Source organism: Podarcis raffonei, chromosome 9, assembly GCF_027172205.1.
Source record: "Podarcis raffonei isolate rPodRaf1 chromosome 9, rPodRaf1.pri, whole genome shotgun sequence".
NCBI lineage: Eukaryota > Metazoa > Chordata > Lepidosauria > Squamata > Lacertidae > Podarcis > Podarcis raffonei.
In genome coordinates, this window is record NC_070610.1 from 75,842,931 (window position 1) to 75,865,377 (window position 22,447).

General features: G+C 44.3%; 1 protein-coding gene across 2 annotated transcripts in view; it reads left to right on the forward strand.

Moving 5' to 3' along the window:
- The window catches only part of ATRN (attractin), a 166,958-nt gene that overhangs the window by 26,508 nt on the left and 118,003 nt on the right, over positions 1 to 22,447 (forward strand). For both annotated transcript variants that reach the window (XM_053402098.1, XM_053402099.1), the window contains exons 2-3: positions 16,661 to 16,744; positions 18,704 to 18,817. In XM_053402098.1, the coding sequence (XP_053258073.1) occupies positions 16,661 to 16,744; positions 18,704 to 18,817 (198 nt within the window). The remainder of the gene's footprint in view (positions 1 to 16,660; positions 16,745 to 18,703; positions 18,818 to 22,447) is intronic.

Here is a 22,447-nt window from a genome sequence, read left to right on the forward strand (position 1 = left end):
AGTCCCGCTCTATTCTGTCTTGCTCAGAGCACGCCTGGAATACTGTGTCCAGTTCTGGGCACCACAATTTAAGAAGGATATTGACAAGCTGCAACATATGCAGAGGAGGGCATCTGGAAACCAAGTCTTATGAGGAACGGTTGAGGGAGTTAGGTACGTTTTGCCTAGAAAAGAGGAGACTGAGAGGAGATACGATAGCCATCTTCTAATATCTGAAGGGTTGTCACATGGAAGATGGAGCAAGCTTGTTTTCTCCTGCTCCGGAGGGTAGGACCCAAATCAATGGCTTCAAGTTACAAGAAAGGAGATTCCGACTAAACATCAGGAAGAACTTTCTGACAGTAAGAACTGTTCCACAGTGGGATAGGCTCCCTGTGGGGGTTGTGGACTCTTCTTCCTTGGAGGTTTTTCAGCAGAGGTTGGATGGCCCTCTGTCATGGAGGTTTATTTGAGACTCCTGCATTACAGGGGGTTGGACTAGATGACCCTCGGGGTCCCTTGAAACTGCTATTCTATAATTTATGAATAACTAAATTTGGAATTGGGCATGTTGTACATGACCTTCTTCTCTCTTAGATCTGACTTTTGCTCCATTAAAACGTTTCTGTGCTCGTTCAGTATGCACAGACCTCCCCTCATTTCAGGGGCGGGAAATTGTTTTTTGAAAATGACCTTTAAACAAGTTTTGTGGGTTTAAAATATTTATTTGTTTAAATTATTTATATTCCATGCTTCCACCCCCATAAGGCATCCAACAGCATTAAACAGCTGTAGCTGGTGGTTTAAGACACCAAATCTGAAAAAAGAAAGAAATTGTATACTGTGTGCAGTCATACCTCATGTTACGTTTGCTTCATGTTACATTTTTTCAGGTTGTGTCCCACGGCGACCGGGAAGTACTGGAAAGGGTTACTTCCAGGTTTTGCCACTCACGCATGTGCAGAAGCGCTAAATCGTGCTGCGCACCCGCGCAGATACGGCGCTTCAGGTTGCGGGCTTTTCATGTTGTGAACGGGCCTCCGGAACGGATCCCATTTGCAACCAGAGGTACCACTGTATTTTGGAAACCCTTCAGTGTTTTTACTGGGGATACTTTTATTCACATTACAGTGGTACCTCATTTTACAAACTTAATCTGTTCTGGAAGTCCGTTCTTAAATCGAGGTACGCTTTCCCTAATGAGTCCTCCCGCCGCTGGTGCCCTTCCACCGTTCGGATTCCTTTCTTAGACCGAGGTAAAGTTCGCAAACTGGGACACTGCTTCTGGCTTTGCTGTGTTCATAAACCGAATCATTCGTAAACAGCACTGTTGTTAAACTGTATGCTGATTGGAAATATTTGTGTAACTCACAGTGTTGATTGTAGCTCTGCCCTGAAAATGGATCTCACTCATTAGGGAGGTTAGGATGGTCCCATCTTTGCCTAGATTTAGGTCGGCTGGAAAAAACAAACCTGTTTTCTTCTGCTGGGTTTTTGATGGCTTTTAAATTCCACTCTGGTGGTGGTTGTTATTTGTCACCTTCCACATTTTTATCTCAGTGTGATGCACAAAAGCTATAAAATGCAGTATAAAAGCATGTTAAAACAGCAGAAAGATAACAGGATTTGTTTTATTTTAATCCTTCCCCCTAGTATTTTTTATATTACATATCACTTTGGGGGCAGAATGCTAAGAATAAAATATTCACCAACCTGGGGGTGAAACCTCTGATATGTTGCAAAGCTAATTCAGTTTAAGTAAGTAAACTGCTTTGAGATTGAAGTGACTGGGGAAATCTTTGTAGGGGAAAGTCACCGTTATGGTGGAATATTGTACATGTCTTGGAGTTCCCATGTTTGCAAGAAGATGCCTTCTTGGGACAACTATATCAATTTTACAACTTCTCTAGTAGGACAAGAAAATTAGTTGAAAACTCCCAAGTGCCAGCACTACAGTTTTAGGTAGTCAGGTGCTGGGATTTTTTTCTGCCATTTATGGCTGTTAATTTCTCTATCCAAAGCACTCATCACAACTGAACATGCCTCTTGCCTCCCACCAGTAATGTAGGCTGTCTGCTATTCCTTCTCTACTAAAGAATAGGTGTCAAGGCTGAACATAAAGAAGCTGTATCTAAGGCTTTTGTTTTGAATGGTGTTTTTTCAGGGCACCTGCTGAAGCTCCCATAAAGAAGGAAACTCCCAAGGTGAAGAGGGCCCTTAAACCCAAGTACTGGGTAACCCTACTCAGTGTCAGGGACAGGCAGAGCCTGAGGGTTGGGGGGAATGTGTGAGCAGAGGAGGCAGTTGGGGAAGATGGTGATCCAAGAGAAAGGGCCAGTGCTTTGTGGGGTTCTGTGCCCCCCCATGAAGCAGCTGCTGGTGGGTGGAGGCAGAGAGGAGTCAAGAGGAAGAGATTGGGCGGCCAGAGACCAGGGGAAAGTGCTGGAGGGAGTCTTGGAAGCTGAAAAGCCAGTGGTGGGTCCAGGGAGAGTCATGCCTTTGCAATTCCCTTCTCTCCCTCCCCTCCATTGTCTTCCCCCCTGTCTGCATGCTCAAGGAGGGGCTTTGAAGCGAGGAGAGCAACAGGAGCTGCCGTTGAGGAAGCGGTGATGGGTTCTTTCATGCACCACACCAGGCCAAGGAGGTTTAAGAGAGCAGGACGTGTGTAGCAGTGCTGTTGTCCCAACTGTCTGAGAAAGCACAGGCCTGCAGATTGCCTAGACAGCTAGTTAGTGACGAGTGGTGCACTTTAGGAGCTGACGTAACAGAATGCTTTGCTAATAAATACTGAAAATGCAAGTCATTTGGCTTCCTTAGTGTGGCTGCAACCCACAGTGTTGCAGGCACATTCAGTGGTGGCTTCTAGATTTCTGATTTCCCCTGCCTTGGCGAATGAGGGGTGTATGTGTGACACCTTGCTGGAATACAGCTTTCAGAAACGAAGGAGCTTGATATTTGGGAGGAGAGGATGGTCTGTTAAACAGCATCACCATCCCAGTGAAGTGAACGAAGACGCTTGCTCATGGAGGATCAGGCTTGTTCCTCACAGGCATCTGGTCGGCCAATGTGAGAACAGGATGATGGGCAAATGGGACATTGGCCTGATCCAGCAAGCTCTTCTTATGCTCTCAAATGTATAGCGGAGCTTGCACAGAGTTTGGGGTTAAGAACCATGGGGTGCACTGGTGGAGGAAGAGGAGTGCAGGGGGAGCGCACCGCCCCCGGCAGCGTGATCCCAGTGGGGTTCCATTGCGGCTGACTCCCCGGCCGCGCTGGGCGCCGTGCCCCCGCAGGTGGTCGCCACGCCTCCAGGACGCATGCCATGCCCTGTGGGTGGTGCGCCACGCCCCCGGGATGTGCGCCAGCCCCACCCCACCTGCTCTCTGCCCCCCCGTGCTGGAGCATGAAGCTCCACCACTGGACACCCTCAAAATGGAAACCTCCCGTCTTGCATTGTTTTTAGTATGGAGATGAGACACTAGAGATAATCAGTATGAAAATACCTGCCCGCAGATGTGTCTAATACTTAAAAGAGAGAGAGAGCGCAAAAGGTTTGGGCCAATGCATTTTGCTTATAATCTTTTAAAGTATCTTTGCTAATTAAGAACACCAAGTAGTGCTCTCTTCTACGGCACTTAGAAAAAGGCAAAAAAAGCAAAACCATCTGCTGAAATAGTCCAAATTCTGGGTCAATAAAATGTATTGCCCCTTTTAAAAATTATGGATCTTTAACTTAAGTAACTTTCTACTGATAATGGAAAGGAGGTAGCAGGACATCGCCTAGCTTGTCGCCTAGCTGCTGGAAATAGTGTAACTGTCCTGTGCTCTGCAGTTGCCTTATTTCCGGTGAAAATAAAAATCCACCACCTTAGCAGCTTTAGAGTTGTAAGTGAGCTGGATTTGTGGAAGTAGAGAGTTGAAGCGCAAGGAGCACCTGTTCCCCGGATAGAGGAGAATGGCTTAGCGGTTGGGTCTTCTTGGGTTTTCACAGGGACCTAAATAATCCAGGCCTCTGGCTAACCAGAGTTATGACCAGGTAACTAGTATGTCCCTTATGGGAAAAGGTGGCTATGTTTTCCAGGAAATTCAAACTTAATTAACTGGCTAGTGGATAGTGTGGGCTGAAATGAGATTGCTGAATCTCATCTCCTGGGGAAGGTACTTGCTGGAAGGCACCCATTATTTGTGATACTGAATTAATTAATGTTAAATAAGGGTGTTTATTTACAGTAGATATGGTAGGAGTTCTGGAGACTAATTAGGCACGCACTAAATGTTGTAATCTATGTGGCGGTCCAGTTATTTCTCACCGCAGGGAAATTACTGTGTTTAGTAACTATTGTGGGAAGTTTATTCTGGTACAGACCACTGGGACTTCTCCCAAATGAAATTAGGATCCTCATGGAGCAGAGGTTCCTCGTTCAGATCAGAAGCCAGAAAAGGTAGACAGATTCTCTGGGCATATCCAGGTTTCTAGCTGAACCAAGATTCTCTGCAATAGGACAGGAATGCAAAGCTAACAAGAGATGAATGCCAGCAAAATCAACATATATGCTTGGTTTGCTAGGGATGAATACTGAAGGTCTCAGAAGTTTCAGTGATGTGGTGGGTTTTGGAGAGAGTGGGGCAGGCGGGGAGAGAGAAGGGTGACACCGCTCTTCTTTTGGAGCGGTGGGGGGAAATATATGTATCTAGTCAAAAGTTCAGAGCCATATTAAGTTGGATAATGCAATGGAGAATTGATGGGTTTGAGTATGGCCATCTTGTGGATGAGGTTGGGGAAGCCTTCACAGGAACGATGGCTGGATCATACTGATGCTGCTCTGCTCACCTCATTCTCCCCAAACATAGCCTGGAATTCATGTTGTTGTTGTGCAAAGGATTGAGGATCCAGCCTGCTGGACCAATTGAGAAACACCCTTGAGAGGCAGAGGGGCTATTATTTTAAAAAGTCACCAACCCACCAATGAGAGCTGCTGGAGTTAGAAGAACTATTTCAGGTTCCTGCTTTGCAAAGTGCTGCAAACTGGGCAGATTTTTAAAAAATTAGGAATGCATACATTATTGTTCCATGTTTTGAGATAGAGGGCATGCTGTTAGTTTTTGCATATCTTCTGTTTCAGCTCATGACCTGCAATTTATAATGTTTTGGTGGCTGTCTTCCCTTAGAGGAACAAATCTGTGAACTTCCTGGTGGCATCTGTTGTCTATTACGAAGAGCAGGAAGCTGGACTTGATCCTTCAATCTGGTTCAGCAAGGTTTCTGTTTCCCTCTTACAAAATGGTTGTTTGATAACCTCCACTGATTTCTGTTGTGAATTGTGCAAAAATAGTTCTAAGGAGTTGTGTGTCCTTGCTGGAAGCAGAGGCGGGAGATACCGTATTTTTTGCCCCATAGGACGCACTTTTTCCCCTCCAAAAATGAAGGGGAAATGTGTGTGCGTCGTATGGGGCGAATGCAGGCTTTCGCTGAAGCCTGAAGAGCGAGAGGCATTGGTGCGCACCGACCCCTCTCGCTCTCCAGGCTTCAGGAAGCTATCTGCAAGCCTTCTTTAACATCCGTGTTGTTTTGGACATATCAGTCAACAATTCTAACCACAAGTAAGTCACTTGATAAGTCTTGTGCCTCAGACCAAATTGTGAAGCCTTTTTGTGGGGATCACCTTCCCGGTGAGTGCTTCAGACAGACAGTATTCCAGTGATTAAAATACTTGAATTGTGTGTCTGTCATTCGCGAGTCACATGCGGCCCAAAATTCAACACCCGTCGTCGTAGCGCTGAGAGGGCTGGTCTACTGCTGGAGGGAAGAACTCAAAACACACTTCTGTAAGTGGCAATGGTGCTTGATGGGGCTTCTGCTTGTGTGCTCTTCAGCTAGAGAGAAATGCTTTTCTTTTAGACTGAGCTCTTGGGCAAGTTTTCAAATTGTACCAAACTCTTTAATAGCAAGAACGGAAAGACAGCCACTTCGCAGGTTTATGGAAGCACTTTGGCTCAGTGGTGAAGTGAATGCTGCTATCCCAGCTACAATCCCTGACATTTCTAGGTAGGGCTGGGAACGTTCCCTGGAGAGCTACTGCCAGTCAGTGTAGACAGCATTGAACTAGATAGGCCAACAATCTCACCTGGTGTAAGGCAGCTTTATATGTTCAGCTGAGCAGCATGCAAAGTTGATGACAAGTTCAATTTTTGGTGCCATGCTGCATACAGTGGTACCTCGGGTTATATGCACTTCAGGTTACATGCACTTCAGGTTATAGACTCCACTAACCCGGAAATAGTGCTTCAGGTTAAGAACTTTGCTTCAGGATGAGAACAGAAATCACGTGGCGGCAGCAGGAGGCCCCATTAGCTAAAGTGGTGCTTCAGGTTAAGAACAGTTTCAGGTTAAGAACGGACCTCCGGAACGAATTAAGTACTTAACCCGAGGTACCACTGTATAGAGTGTTGTCATCTTAAATCTTGTAATTTTTGCCCAATATTACTCTGGGTGTAGCTTCTTACATTGTGACACTCCCTTACAGAGTAGCTCAGGTACCACACATGCATACTGAGAACTCAAGAGACAACTCTGCTCTTGTTTTCACGATCTCTGGCTGAAGGAGCAAGTTTCTACATTTGCTAGGCTGCGATTTTCAGCGAACTTTAACCTCTGATTCAGTAAATAAGCAAAATGTGCAAACCTATGTAGGGTTGTTTTTCTGAGAGAATGGATTATAAATGCAGGTCAGAAACATCAGATTTGGATGTTGGAGATGCTGTCTTACTCCGAAACTCAGGTTCAAATTGATTTGTGGGATAGTTATGAGAATGAGAATTAATGTGCTGAAAAGGTACTAAGGGAGTGATAAAGCTAAGGTTCCTATTCACACCCAGTCTGTTGGATATGTGCCCTGGTCTTTCTTTGGAGTGTCTGTCCTTATTGGGGAGACGATGCTGTTACATTTTCATGGACTCTTGACTCCCTGGGTTCCTTCCCATGGCATCTAGAAGCGGGCTTCCTATTTTTCCATTTCTCCCTGTTGATTTTTCAGCACTGATGAACTACCAAATACTTGTTTGGTTAGTTGTAGATACGCTTGGCAAAGACCGGATGCAAACAGAACTCCATTAGAACAAGGACAAGGGCTTTTTATGTCAAGTTGCACAGAATGCTTTTATTGACACCCCCTTCAACATGCACGAACCTTGGATTGACTTGAAACGTATTTAACATTAAAGATGTGCGCAATCACCATATGCATCTATGCTTGCCCTAAAATAACATCTAGTTTTTTCCTTACCCCCTTTGTTCTGGAGGCCAGCTGCGCTTTTAGGAAGATTCTGGGTTGACAGCCATTTTCTAGAGAAAGCATTGAGTTTTGTGTATATTGGAGACTTATTTGCAGCCTCCCTGCAATTATACCTCTTTGTGCTACATAGGTGGTTCTTCCTAAATACGGACTGAGTGGGGCTGTTGTCCAAGGAGGTTCTGGAAACCCCCTGGAGCTTGGCATACTGTCCAGTTGATATGGATCCACAATCTTATCATCCGATTTTGCTATTAGAGACATAGTTGAGTGAATTCATAATTGGTAACTCATGAATCTAGGCTAAAGTATTACCACTTTTGTGAAGCCCAAATTTGTTATGTGCACACTATGATCCAGATCCCACTGCACTTTAGAACTTATGTGATTGATGTTCTTCCTTTGTTTCCCAATATTTTTAAAAGCATAATGATAGTGAAAATCTTAGCCCTCGTGTGTGTCTGGTTTTAAAAAACTAAAAATTTGTGGCAGCTCAAGGGTTTCCCTCTACACACACGCCTTGCAGGGTTACAGAATTTTTGCATATGATGGGAACAAAAAATCCAAACCCGTATTGACATATGGCTACTGACATACCGACACAGTATAGATTCTGTTTGGTGACAGACAGTTTTCAAAATGTGCCTTGGTTGTTCCTTTCTACTGATTGTTGTCTGAGGGTGCAGCGTTTGCGAAAGGGAAGATTCCAGGCTAGGGACTACTAGGAAAGGAATTGATAAAAACGCTACCACCGTACAAATCTATGGCGGGACTATATTTGAAATACTGGGTACAGTTCTGGTTGCTTCTTCTCAAGAAAGATACTATAGAGTTGGGAAGGCTTCAGAAAAGGGTGGCAAAAATGATCAAGGGGATGGTGTGTGACTCCCATATGAGGACACGTTGCAGCGTTTGGAGTTTTTTGTTTGTTTGGCTAATTCGGAGGCAAAGAAGTCCCTCTACTTGAATGGCTTCAAAAGAAGATTGGAAAGATTAATGAAGAAAAGACTTTCAGTGACTACTAACCACAATGGCTACGTTCCACGTCCCCTGTCAGAGGCAGTATGCCTGAGTTCCAGGGAATCACAGGTGGGCAAGTGCTGTTGCCCTCAGGTCTTGCTGGTGGGCTTCCATTGGGGCATCTGGTTGACCACTATGAGACCGGATGCTGGACCAGATGGGCCTTTGTTCTGATCCAAGAGGCTCTTCTTACATGTTGATGTTGCATGAAGGAGTTGACCCTTCGTGACTGAGGACACATCATTTACTGAGAGATTGATAGGTGAGCAGAGTAAAAACACAACCTCCCTGTCACTTGTCTTTTCATGTGTATTGATGGGAAGACTTGTCCATGGTGACTTTCTTTAGTTGGTGGAATGCTGCTGTTTGCAGTAACTTTTGTGGTCCAAAGACTTGTGGTCATGAAGCATTGCCCAGGACCCAGAGAAGCCTGGGTGTGGAACAACGCTGGATCAGACCTAAGACTATTTAGAGTAGCATTCCGTTCTTGCAGTGGTCTCCAGGCGCCCAAGGGAAGCCCCAAAGCATGACACGAGTGTAGGAGCACTCTTCCCAGTTGGACTCCTCAGCATTGGGTGTTCAGAGGCATGGTGCCCACTGGAGGGTATTGCACATCCATCGTGGGGAGTAGCCATTGACAGCTGTATTTGCTGTGAATTTGTCTAATCATCTTTTAGAGACACCCAGGTTGGTAATCTTTTGTTAGCAAATCTCATTGTTCAACTGCACTGTGCAAAGAAATACTTCCTTTTGTCTGTTCCAAATCTCCCAACATACGCTGCATGCATTCAAAGCTTTTTTGGGGGGGGTTACCAGTTCCTCCCCCCTTGCCGTGGTAGCTCCTTTCCCTCATGGGGTGTTCCTCTGGCAGGTGTCCTGACCTTTACAGGTGGGCATGGGTGGACTATTGGGTTTCTATGAAAAGCTGGAGAACTTAAAGTCTCCTGCATGTGGCAAACAGCGTGCAGAGCAGTTTGGATCCCAGCCAATGTTTGAGAAGCGCACAGGTGCAGAAAATGTAGGTTAGATACCAGCTTGTGTATTTCAAGATCCTTCATTTTTGGCATATTGTATGTTTCTAATTTTGGGATATGGCTGTTGTGTCAGTAGGCAATCTATACTTTCTTCTTATAACTGCGTGGTGATTGCAACGATCTCTTTAAATGGAACCGAGATTACATAAATGGAAAGGCATGATTGCTAACAGAATCTGCTAGGCTCCAGATGTATTGCTCATTACCCTTCCCTCTGTTCTTTGTCTTCCACACTTGAAATTCTGATTGGCCTGGCTGCTCCTTCGAGCAAGGCCTCATCCTTTTGCATATGCTGTAAAGTGTCATTGTGCCTTCATGGTGGGATGTGAATGTGAGTAGAAGGAGGAACCCAGCGCCATGGTGCTTGTGCACAGCTTCATAAACTGGGAACGAACGCTGCCCCGAATTCTCCAGTGCACACTGTCATTCAGCAAATAGTCTTATCTCTTCTCTTCCTGAATGAGGAAGTGGGGAGTACGTAACAATTCCACTGGTAGTACTTTATAGCATACAGTGGTGGCACTTGAGATCTGTTGGCCATGGAAACCCCATTGCCTTGCTGCAAGTCTTGTTACAATTACTGGTAAACTCTAGATTGGAGCTGATACCGTAGCTTGGAAAAATCTGTTCAAATCTTTATCCGCCGGCATGAAATTTCTGGGCAGCTAGACAACTTGAGACCTGCCAGTCACAGAAACCCATCGCTGTGCTGCAAGTTATGCTGCAGTTATATACGCTATAAAACCCAGATTGGGGTTGATACTGTGCCTTGGAAAAATCTGTTCAAATCTTTATCTGCCTGCATAAATTTTCTGGGCATCTAGGCAACCTGATGACTGGAATTTAAAGTGTTACTTACTTATTTATATATAAAAAACCACCCCCTTCATTGCAAAATGATCACAGGGCGGTATACAAAATATATAAAGCCAGTCGATAAAATTACTGTTCAATTCAGACAGTCTGTCCCATTTTATAACTAGGCTAATATAGTCAAAAGCCCTGGATAAGTGGAGCTTTTCATCTGGTGCTGAAAATTAGGTATTGTTGATTCCACCATAATCCAGAGCCAGGGTGCTGTTACTAAAAATGTCCTATTATGAATCCCTGTAGTGTTTGTGCCTGTGAAACGATGAGTTTAGGCTTCAGTTTTTGGTTAGGGTGTGAATTGGGTGATTTTTGGTGATGCAACTCCGATTTTAAAAATCTGCCTTTCTGAGGTGATTGCAGTAAAGATGTTGATGAATTGTTGACTGTTTTATAAGGTCACAATGATTAATGGTGATAAACTTAATCAGGAAGCTGGAGGGTACCACATTGACATATAAATTATCCTCAGTACAGAAAGCAATGGATGTGAAAAGGTTCAAACCCAATTAAGTCTGTTAAATTCTTCTGATTATAGGTGTAACTGACACAGTTTAGTCTTGACTCCTATCTTTACCCGACATCTAGTAGACAATAACTTACTTTGTTCTCATTTTAACATGCCTAGTCCTTTATCCCAAAGGCTGGCATGGAAGAAGTTGCAGTAATTTTCTCCGCCAAATTAACTCCGTCAGTCAATTGATATTTTTTTTGCCAAACAAAATAAGCAGTTAAATGTCAGCTGGTCTGCTGCAGAGAAAACATAATTAAAATGGGTTTTTAACCAAACATTGTTTTAACTTGGGCTTATCTTTGTCTGTTGAAGGTTATTACAAGGCAATGAATGGATCATCTCCCTCGATTTTCATTGCATACCTGAAATCTGTTTTCACTAAAGTTCTGTATAGTCAAGTGTGCTTATATAAATGCTGAAGATGAGACGGCGTTGAATGATTCCTGTCTGCTGCAAATGTGACTTTAGCATAGCTATCTTTAGTGAACTATTGCAGTGTGAAACTCAAGCATTGGCGTTGGTTAATAACTTTGTCCTCTTTTAGGTATAATGGCAACCTTATGGCTTCTTGTATGCATAAGTGGTGCTGAGCCTCAGGCTCTTGCTACCCTCCTTCCTCCCCAACACATGTGGACAGAGGCTTTTAGGTGCAAGTAAGAAAGAGCTCTTTATCCAGGCAAGCAACAGTACAGGCATGGCAGCAGACGCAAAATTCAGGAGTCACAAATAAGGAGTTCAGGAACCATTCAAGAGACATTCAGAGCTGCAGTGAAGATGTCCCAACAGGTTGCACACTGCCTACTAAGCTTTTAAGGACTAGGCATGAGACTGTAGGGGACGCAGGTGGCGCTGTGGGTTAAAGCACAGAGCCTAGGACTTGCCGATCAGAATGTTGGCGGTTCGAATCCCCGCAACGGGGTGAGCTCCTGTTGCTTGGTCCCTGCTCCTGCCAACCTAGCAGTTCAAAAGCATGTCAAAGTGCAAGTAGATAAATAGGTACCACTCCGGTGGGAAGGTAAACGGCATTTATGTGTGCTGCTCTGGTTCGCCAGAAGCGGCTTAGTCATGCTGGCCACATGACCCGGAAGCTGTACGCCGGCTCCCTCGGTCAATAAAGCAAGATGAGCGCCGCAACCCCAGAGTCGGCCACGACTGGACCTAATGGTCAGGGGTCCCTTTACCTTTTTATGAGACTGTAGTGTATTTAAGAAATATGGTTTATTTACACATATTCACACCTGAAGCCTTCAGTGGAGGGGGTGCAGAACATTACACCCCAAGAGTGTCTCTTGCTGCTTCTCCCATAGCTTCAGCAAGCTTGGGTCCAGAGCAAAAACCAGTCATGCTACCTGGTCTCTCGGTGCAACCAGCCAGCCCTGCATGCAGTTCTGGCTCCTCCCTTCTTCTCCCAAACCCTTGCAAAACGCAACCCAAGCCACATGCAGCATGGCCACACTGTTTTACTTTCAGGCTAAACTGGAATGCTAAACATTTCTCTGCCCGTTGTAACCCTGGCAACCCCTGTCTCACAGATTCTAGGGTCTTCCCTTGATGCGCTGATGACTGTCCATCAGCATCCTTGCATTTCTTAACAACTTATGCACAGGCGATGCCCCAGCCTAGAAGGACTAGCTCAGTCTACATTTTTTTCCTTGCTAAATCCAACATCTGTCAGCTCACCTTAATTCTCAAGGTACTGATTAAACCCCAGCACCCAGGAGTCTGCAGCGGTTCAGGGCACCCACAAACACATAACAGCAAGTAAATCATTTATAGGCTGGAAATTCTCCTGTTCTTGACCTCTTAGAGGTATCCTGGTGTCCCTTTTTAGGTGGAGCAGTTGAGACCTGGGCAGATTCATTTTCTAACAGAACTTTTCACATTCCCCCTTGGGTCTAGCCAGCAATGCTGGAGACATTTGTGGTGCTATTTGTACTGTGAAAGCTGCAGTAATTGCTTTCAGAGTAGGTCAGTTGTAACGATTTCTGCGTAGTGAAGTTGTTTGGGAGAAGGGCAGATTGCACAAGATCTTTTGCCATTTCGACAAGGTTTGTTTGAGCTACCAAAGTCTGTTTGTTTGCTATCAATTACCGGCAGGGTGCCGACTCAATTGATACACGGGTGCTCTTTGCACATTTAGATTCGGAGGGTTGCGCTGCTCTCTAAAGGTCATGCTTTGGAGAAAACAAGATCAAATTAGGCACCTGCGCTGTACGCCGAATTTCTCAGGGCTGTTAAACATTCAACCTCTTCTGTTCCGGCTAAAAGAAACAGCCATGCTACAAGGTTCAGGTGCAGGGAAATTTCAGTAGCAACCTGTAATGAATATAAAGTCACTAAAACGAACGGTCCTTCTTATCATTCTCTAGCTGCTTGTGGGGGACTAGTCAGAATCTGAAATTGCCCTTTTCTGGACGTTGCATCTCAATCCCCGGTGATGGCACATTATCAAACAGATGTGTGAAATTCCTTCAAATCTGTAAGCTTGCAAAGATTTGGAAAAGCTGGGGTTCTTCCTTTGCCTTGCACAGCTGCTAGCAGCAGATGAGGCACAGCCCCTTTGAGAAGTACGGTGGTACTTTGGTTCTCAAACTTAATCCGTTCCAGAAGTCCGTTCCAAAACCAAAGCGTTCCAAAGCCAAGGCGCGCTTTCCCATAGAAAGTAATGCAAAATGGATTAATCCGTTCCAGACTTTTAAAAGCAACCCCTAAAACAGCAATTTAACATGAATTTTACTATCTAACGAGACCATTGATCCATAAAATGAAAGCAATAATCAATGCACTGTATTATAAAATAAATAAGACAGTATTGTAGATGATAAAAATTAAAAATTAATTTTTTCCTTACCTGCACTAATGACAGTCATTGTTTGGATGGGGAGCTTTTATCCATTTCCGCAGTCACACAATCAGTCAATCAATCAGTAGCTGAACTGGGTTCCACACAGTCACAAAAACAAATTAACCGAAAAAGCCTCAAAAACGAAAACACAAAATAAATAGCAAAAACAAGAGCCAAACTTAATCCATTCTGGAAGTCCGTTTGACTTCTGAAATATTCGAAAACCAAGGCACAGCTTCTGGTTGGTGCAGGCGCCCAGGAAACAATAGCCAACAGCCACATCAGACATTCGGCTTTCGAAAACTGGAACACTTCTGGGTTTTCGGCGTTTGAGAACCAAGGCGTTTGAGAACCAAGGTACCACTGTATGGTGGTTCTCATGCACCTTCACCACACATATATAGGAGTCTTGTTGGGGGTGTCTGCCTGGCTCCCAACATCCCAGAATCATGCTTTGAACTCCACTGCTGTCACCTTGTGCCGCTCTGTCCAGTTCACAAAATGCAAAGGCAATGAGGTCTAGTGGGCAAACACAAGTATTTGACAAGAGATGTCCAACTGCGTCCAATTACACCTGTGTGGACTCTGGGTTAGCTTCCTTTTAAGAAATGATTGCTATAATTTAGCTGTGGAATTTGTCACTTTCATTCCAAAGTCAGCTGCCAATCATTTTTCTCTCTGTGCATTCATAGCAGAAGAGGTGCACCTTCATCTAGCTCTGAGCAATGAATGGTTTTATGCATCTGTTTGCTGTCACAAGTCATACACCACATAAAACAGTAGTTTTAAGTTAGGTTACAAAAGAGATACAGAGGATAAAATCAATTAAAAATAACCACAACATCAGAAAAGCTTACTTAAGATGCCTACTGAAGAAAATAATAATAATAATAATAATAATAATAATAATAATAATAATAATAATAATAATATCATCACCGAGCTGCTGCAGTTTGCCTGATCTCAGCTGGGAGGAATTTCCACATAATTGGGCTCTCCCTGTGGGGCCACCAGTAGCAACTCTCTCAGATACTTTGGCGATTGGGCAGTCCTTAAAGAATTGGGCAGCCCTTAATGTTTCTTAGGGACGCAGGTGGCGCTGTGGGTAAAACCTCAGTGCCTAGGACTTGCCGATCGTATGGTCGGCGGTTCGAATCCCCGCGGCGGGGTGCGCTCCCGTCGTTCGGTCCCAGCTCCTGCCCACCTAGCAGTTTGAAAGCACACTTAAGTGCAAGTAGATAAATAGGTACCGCTTTACAGCGGGAAGGTAAACGGCGTCTCCGCGTGCTGCGCTGGTGCCGGCTCGCCAGAGCAGCTTCGTCACGCTGGCCACGTGACCCGGAAGTGTCTCCGGACAGCGCTGGCTCCCGGCCTCTTAAGCAAGATGAGCACGCAACCCCAGAGTCGGTCATGACTGGCCTGTACGGGCAGGGGTACCTTTACCTTTACCTTTTAATGTTTGTTGTTATGGGCTTTTAAAATTAGCACAAGATCCTCCACTTTGAAAAGCAGCAGGGACTGTAAAAAGAACAGTGATTATTCAGTTCCTGCGGCATGAGGGACTGATGGCAGGGAAACTTTGCTTGGTTTTGAACAATTGGAAAGGCTTATGGGTATGCTGACCTTCAAAAGAAAAAAGAGAGACTGCAGGTAGACTCTCACAGCGTCTGCCTGCAAGTCTAATTCATTGTACTTCCGACTCTGTGTACCAGCGATTAATGTCCCTGGAAAAGACAGGTCTCGGTTTTCCCCATGGCAAACTGTTGGAAGCTGTTTTTGGAGTGTGCAAATGTATGCTGATGCCGTATTTGCTATGGACATGCTCAGTTGCAAGTACCCTGTATAGGAAGTACGGGGCCAGGCATAGTTATCTGGCGTTATCTGAATGCAGTATACTAAGGCAAAAATGAGAGCAGTTGCCCAATGCTATGTGTCGAATTCTGCAACAAAGGGTGTGTTTCGTTTAACCTCTTTGCAGCTAGCCAATTTGGACTGGTACAGGGACGCGGGTGGCGCTGTGATCTAAACCACTGAGCCTAGGGCTTGCTGATTGGAAGGTCGGCGGTTCGAATCCTCGCAGCAGGGTGAGCTCCCGTTGCTCTGTCCCAGCTCCTGCCAACCTAGCAGTTCAAAAGCATGCCAAAAAGTGCAAGTAGATTAATAGGTACTGCTCTGGCGGCAAGGTAAATGGCGTTTCTGTGCACTGCTCTGGTTTCGGTGTTCCATTGTGCCAGAAGCGTCTTAGTCATGCTGGCCACATGACCTGGAAAAACTGTCTGCGGACAAACGCCGGCTCCCTTGGCCTGTAAAGCGAGATGAGCGCCGCAACCCCAGAGTCGTCTGCAACTGGACTTAACTGTCAGTGGTCCTTTACCTTTTTTACCTTTAATTTGGACTGAGGCTGTGATGTGGTAGTTTCCTAGAAAGCTGGTCAATCACAATAGTGCCAGTCACGCCAGACTTCTAATAGTTGTTTGCCCCTGTTAAACAGATATAATTCTTAGTAGCAGGTGACGTCCAGCTAAGTAATACTCAGAGCAGTCTTGTTGGAATCAATGGATCTATTCCAGTATGACTTAATTGGATATCATTCTGTGTTGGGTGATGCAGGTTTGCACCCTTGGTTTGCTTCATGGTGATAATGATGAGGAAAAACCTGTACTCCTTGACCTCTGAATTTCTACCTCCTAGTAGAAATTCTGAATTTGTACTCCCCCAGAAAATCTCAGAATACTAACTTTGGAGAGACTTTATCGCTAGTGAATCCGGGGACAGATAGAATGGATTTTCTAAAAACTGTAACTGTATGCCGGATGCTTGAGTTCCCTTTTAAATAGTTTGTCAACAAAATCCACATTAGGATCTCTAGTATCACAGAATAATAATAAAAATATCTCTAACAATATTTTAGCATTTCCACAAAGGGTGTGAGGAGATACTTTTAAAACACTTTGGCAAGAAGAGATGACAACACTTTGCTGAAAGGATGGGAAGGAGAATTACTATAGTATAAGGATAATTTATTGGCTGTATTCATATTGAAGTTTTTTTAAAAGTAAAAAAGAAGGACTAAATCATGACGGGATGCTACATTTTTAGTTTCTCTTCACAGGCTTACTGGAAGTTCGGGGTATGTAACAGATGGACCTGGAAACTATAAATACAAAACGAAATGCACATGGCTTATTGTGGGAAGGTAAGAAGCAAACACCTTTATATTCACGGGATGGAATTGGGCAGTATTCTTGCCTGTATGTAGCTACATCATGATGTTTTTAACTGCTTTCCCGTTTGGCTTATTTTTTGCTGTCCAGTTGCTAAACAGGAAAGAATTGCTCTTGAACACTTATTGAAACTGGCCCTAATTTTGCATTCCAGCAGTTTTATGCTGTTGTTTTTTTTTGGATGAGAATTCTTACCAAATTTAAGAACAGTTCATAGACCACGGTCTGGTCCAGTCCGTACAAAAACGGCATCCATCTCTCTTTAGTTCGGCGAATAAGACTTCTTCCTGGCCTATAGCAAAGACTACAGCCTGTCATTTGGAATAGAGCTGTGAGGATAAAGCCCCAGAGAATCTCTCACCACCCATTTCTTCAGACTATGGTTCAGCATCAGCAGAGATAGGGAAAGACCTGAGTTGTATCGGGTGACATAATGAAAAAATACCAATAATTTGGTGGTTCGGCTTTCTGATCATAGCTACTATTCTCCTTGGGTTGGCAAAAGAGAGGAAAAACAATTATTGTTCTCTCTCAAGCTTAAACTTGTGGGTCGCAGCCTAGCTGCCCAGATATTGTGCCAAAGGCAAGAGGCAGCCTATTTCATGACTTTTCCTCTTGTGCAAGGAAACAAAACCCGGCATTTCCCCAATGAAAGCTGGGACTTCTCTGATCCTGTCCCAAATTCACATTTATTCAGACAGACCTTCAGAGGTCCTGTCAACCTTTCAGTCAAGGTCCTTGCTTTAACTACAATGATATTTGATTCCCCACCCAGCAGATTTTAGTGGTTTCTTAGCAGGATTTTTTTTTTATTAAATTAAGAATGGCGCTTTTATCGTTCCATTTCTTTTGAAGGGTGCTTGTGTTTTTGTTCAGTCATAATGTTTTGTGGTATTTTTAGGCTGGATGCTGGCAAGCCCAACCTATTTTGAGATTCTGGAGCACTTGATGCGTTTACGTTTGCGCACATATGTTGGGTCAGATGTGACAGAATATATATATCTACACAACTGAAATTTCTACATAGAAGCAGTTGCCTGTATTAAAGAAGCACCCCCTGCTTTGTTAACCTTATTCCTGTGCCTGCGATATGTGAATTAGTTAGGAGATGTCATTGCAGTCCTTGATGTGAAAGAAGAGAGCAAAACTGAATATAAGTGAGGAGACTATGCTAAATTTTTGAGATACATCCATTGTTGGACTGGACATTTTCAGGCAAAATATACTGGGGTGGAGGTGGGGGGTTAAAATGTGTGGCACCCCCCCAGCCGCAGTCTATAAGCCCCACAACAGTGGCACTGTATGACTGCTTTGATAATATTTCCTTCCTTTGCAAGTCCGAACTGCCAAATTATTGTCAATACAGTTGTACCTCAGGTTACATACGCTTCAGGTTACATACGCTTCAGGTTACAGACTCCACTAACCCAGAAATAGTGCTTCAGGTTAAGAACTTTGCTTCAGGATGAGAACAGAAATCGTGCTCTGGCGGCGCAGCAGCAGCAGGAGGCCCCATTAGCTAAAGTGGTGCTTCAGGTTAAGAACAGTTTCAGGTTAAGAACAGACCTCCGGAACGAATTAAGTACTTAACCTGAGGTACCACTGTAGCATGAAGCTGGTCAGCAGAACCTAGCTTTTACATAGGAATATTTCCTCATTGTGTTGAGATTATAATAGCCTGCAGAATTTCAGCTTCGGCTAATTCTTCAGAATTTAGTAAAACCTATTGTATGGGGACTAACTTGGAAGAAATGCTCACTACAAAAAAAGTGGTGATGGAAGTTATGAGGCAACAGTCATTGCATCACAATAAAATAACCTGAAAGAATAGACGATGATACAATATTAGAGGCGAGCTGTGGCTTTGCTTACAAAAAAGAGCAATATGTTGAGGGTCTGTGGAAATAACGCCGCTTGTTTTCTTCCCACAGGCCGAACTCGATTCTTAGGCTCCGTTTTAATCATTTTGCGACGGAATGCAGCTGGGACCACTTGTACGTATATGATGGAGATTCGATTTATGCTCCATTACTGGCTGCTTTTAGGTAAGCCCCAGAGAAGAGTGTGAAACTAATTGGTTTGTCGTATTTGTTCCACAGATGTGATTCTTCATGTTTTGTCTTGAAAGTCTGCGGTTCTTTTTTTCTGTCCTAGGATCAGGAAACGCAGGGAAAGTATTATGTGGTATATTTTTTGTTTGTAGTTCCCACATTACTTGAGTTTCTACCCCTTTGCATATCTGTGCATGTGGTGAACACAGGAAAAGCCTTTGCACAGCAGTCCTCACTGTGCTGCCGCTCCACTAGTTTTCCTTTTGACTCACATTGGAGCTTTGGCTGATTCCAGCCAAATGTGATGGCTATGCATGATTTGGCCGCCTTGAAAACCTTTTTCCTTGCCCATCAGGTGCCTTGACACTTCTGTATTTCGACAGGAGATGCACTTGGGTTCCATGTTGCTTTTATTCGGGTGCTTTAGGAAGTTGTCAAGACTGAGAACTTGACAGTAGTTCTGTTTCTTCTTCTTTGCCCAGATGTCATATAGTGAGGCCGTGGTTCATCTGGGAAAATAATATAGATCTCTCCCACCCCAGTCGTTAGCAAAGATCTTGCAGATACTTGCTTTGAATTGTATTTTCATCTGTAAAGCTGAAGTGAGCTTATTAATGGGGTTTCAGGAAGCTTACAGTGTTTCGAAATGGCATAAACGAGAAATCACTGCCTCGGGATAAACACCGTTTTATACATAGAAATAGTCTTTTACCTTCTGTTTTATCTTGAGATGAACTTGTTTATTTTGACACTTGCCAGTTTGGCAATCCAGAATTGGCTTAAGTGAACTTAATTTAGAGCAAGTTTAAGCAGATGTTTCTGTGTTTGGCGTCTTCAGCTCATGCTGTTGACAAACTTATAAGCGTTTCTTCTTGCAAGTAGGCAAGCTTTGATATTCCCCCAGGTGCCTAAGAATAATGAACTTCCCCATCACTTGTCTATCTGATTTGCTGCTGGCTTCTACAAAGTGGATTCTGATCCCTAGGTAGTATAATGCTGACTACAGCTTGACTCTTTTGATGATGTCTTCATATGGCCTAAAGCTTCCAGGTGCTGTTGTAGATACTGATGACAAACACAGTTGGGCAAGTGACTGCCTTGACATCTTGTAAGCCCCAACTTCATTAAAAGTCCCGCCCTGCCTGATGGATCTACTGTCATTCAGTTGCATCACACGAAACCATCATTGGAGCAAGAATCAAGACTGACATGCTTAACTCGGTCTAAGTCTCCTTTTCTCTCCCTTGACTGCCAGTGTTGCTTACACCTTCAAATGGCAGCTGGAACCTGGCAGCTGCCTAAAGCAACCACATTGGACTTTTGCTTCGTAGATACCTGCAACTTCTGGTACCTTAAATAACAAATCCTGGGTAGTCAAGTAATTTTCCCATTCTGGAATCTTGGCTGGCAGGCAAACAGGTTCCTTCTAGAAGAATAAAGTCCTGGCATTCTACTGGTTAACTCTGCTGTTACAATGGGTTTGTCTATGAACAACTACTTCAATGGCCTGGAGATGTTTTAATAGTTCTCCACTGTGATGGGAAAACAAAGCACTTGTTGTTCCTAGCTGCTCCTTGGTTGAACAATTGGGTTCACTTGACATTAAGCTATGACGAAACATTGACTTTAGAGTGGCAGGCATAAGAGGGCTGCAAATATATAATTAATCTTTACGCACCTGAGCCCTACGAGGGTGCGCCAAGTGTGAAATTATTTCTCTTAATGCTTTAATGTGCAACAGTTGAGTGGCAGTAATTTTTCTCTAGAGAAGGTCTTGTTTGTTGGAACCTTGCATATACCAAGGTGTCTAACCAAAGGATTTCTAACCAGGGGGAAAAAAAGCATTCAAATTGCATGAAAGTGGTAGACGAGATTGGACAGGCTGTCTCAGATGCGTGATGTGCGGTGCTGACTCTTGCACCCCGTGTGCGGCCCACCTTAGCTATTGTTGTTGTTTAGTCATTTAGTTGTGTCCGACTCTTCGTGACCTCATGGACCAGAGCATGCCAGGCACTCCTGTCTTCCACTGCCTCCCGCAGTTTGGTCAGACTCATGCTGGTAGCTTCGAGAACACTATCCAACCATCTCGTCCTGTTCTCTGTCGTCCCCTTCTCCTTGTGCCCTCCATCTTTCCCAACATCAGGGTCTTTTCCAAGGAGTCTTCTCTTCTCATGAGGTGGCCAAAGTCTTGGAGCCTCAGCTTCAGGATCTGTCCTTCCAGTGAGCACTCAGGGCTGATTTCCTTCAGAATGGATAGGTTTGATCTTCTTGCAGTCCATGGGACTCTCAAGAGTCTCCTCAGGCACCAAAATTCAAAAGCATCAATTCTTCGGTGACCAGCCTTCTTGATGGTCCAGCTCTCGCTTCCATACATCACTACTGGGAAAACCATAGCTTTTACTATTGTTGGCAAGGTGATGTCTCTACTTTTTAAGATATTGTCTAGGTTTGTCATTGCTTTTCTCCCAAGAAGCAGGCGTCTTTTAATTTCGTGGCTGCTGTCACCATCTGCAGTGATCATGGAGCCCAAGAAAGTAAAATCTCTCACTGCCTCCATTTCTTCCCCTTCTATTTGCCAGGAGGTGATGGGCTCAGTGGCCATGATCTTCGTTTTTTTGATGTTGAGCGTCAGACCATATTTTGCGTTCTCCTCTTTCACCCTCAATTTTGTACAATATATTCTTCAACACATTTCCATCCCTTGCTTTTTCTGCATTCTTGTTGCTACTTGTTGTTGTTGTTGTTTAGTCGTGTCCGACTCTTCGTGACCCCCTGGACCAGAGCACGCCAGGCACTCCCTGTCTTCCACTGCCTCCCGCAGTTTGGTCAAACTCATGCTGGTAGCTTCAAGAACACTGTCCTACCATCTCGTCCTCTTTCATCCCCTTCTCCTTGTGCCCTCCATGTTTCCCAACATCAGGGTCTTTTCCAAGGAGTCTTCTCTTCTCATGAGGTGGCCAAAGTCTTGGAGCCTCAGCTTCAGGATCTGTCCTTCCAGTGAGCACTCAGGGCTGATTTCCTTCAGAATGGATGCGTTTGATCTTCTTGCAGTCCATGGGACTCTCAAGAGTCTCCTCCAGCACCATAGCTATACCATTTGCATATTATGAGACATGCACCATTTGCATATTGTGGGACATGCACCTTTTCTGTGCCTGAAAGGACCTCCGTTCACTGAGAAGGTCAGTTCTTCTGGAAGTCTGCACATGCCCCAGAACTATGGGTGTGATCAGGCTTTGCTTTGATCAGTGAGAACATCATTGTGATCACCACAGTTGTGTGAATCAGTGCAGATGTAAGCTTGAAGTGCGTGGCAGTCACGAGCAAACAAGAGGTTGCACTTGGACCAACGTAATTCCAGAATCCGGTGCTGTATCGAATGTGAGCAAGACGTATAATTGGCTGGCTTTTATATTACTTTGCTGTTTTCATTGGAATTGTTGTGTTCTTAGTTTCTATGTTTGAGGTACCCCACCCTGGCATGCCCTGCTTGATGAAGGGTGGGCTAAAAATGAAATAAATAAAAAGGGCTTTGATTTTTCATTTTGTGTGTTTTTAGTTCTCAGCTTTTGTTGTTGTTTAGTCGTTTAGTCGTGTCCAGCTAGCATCCCCTAAATTAGATGA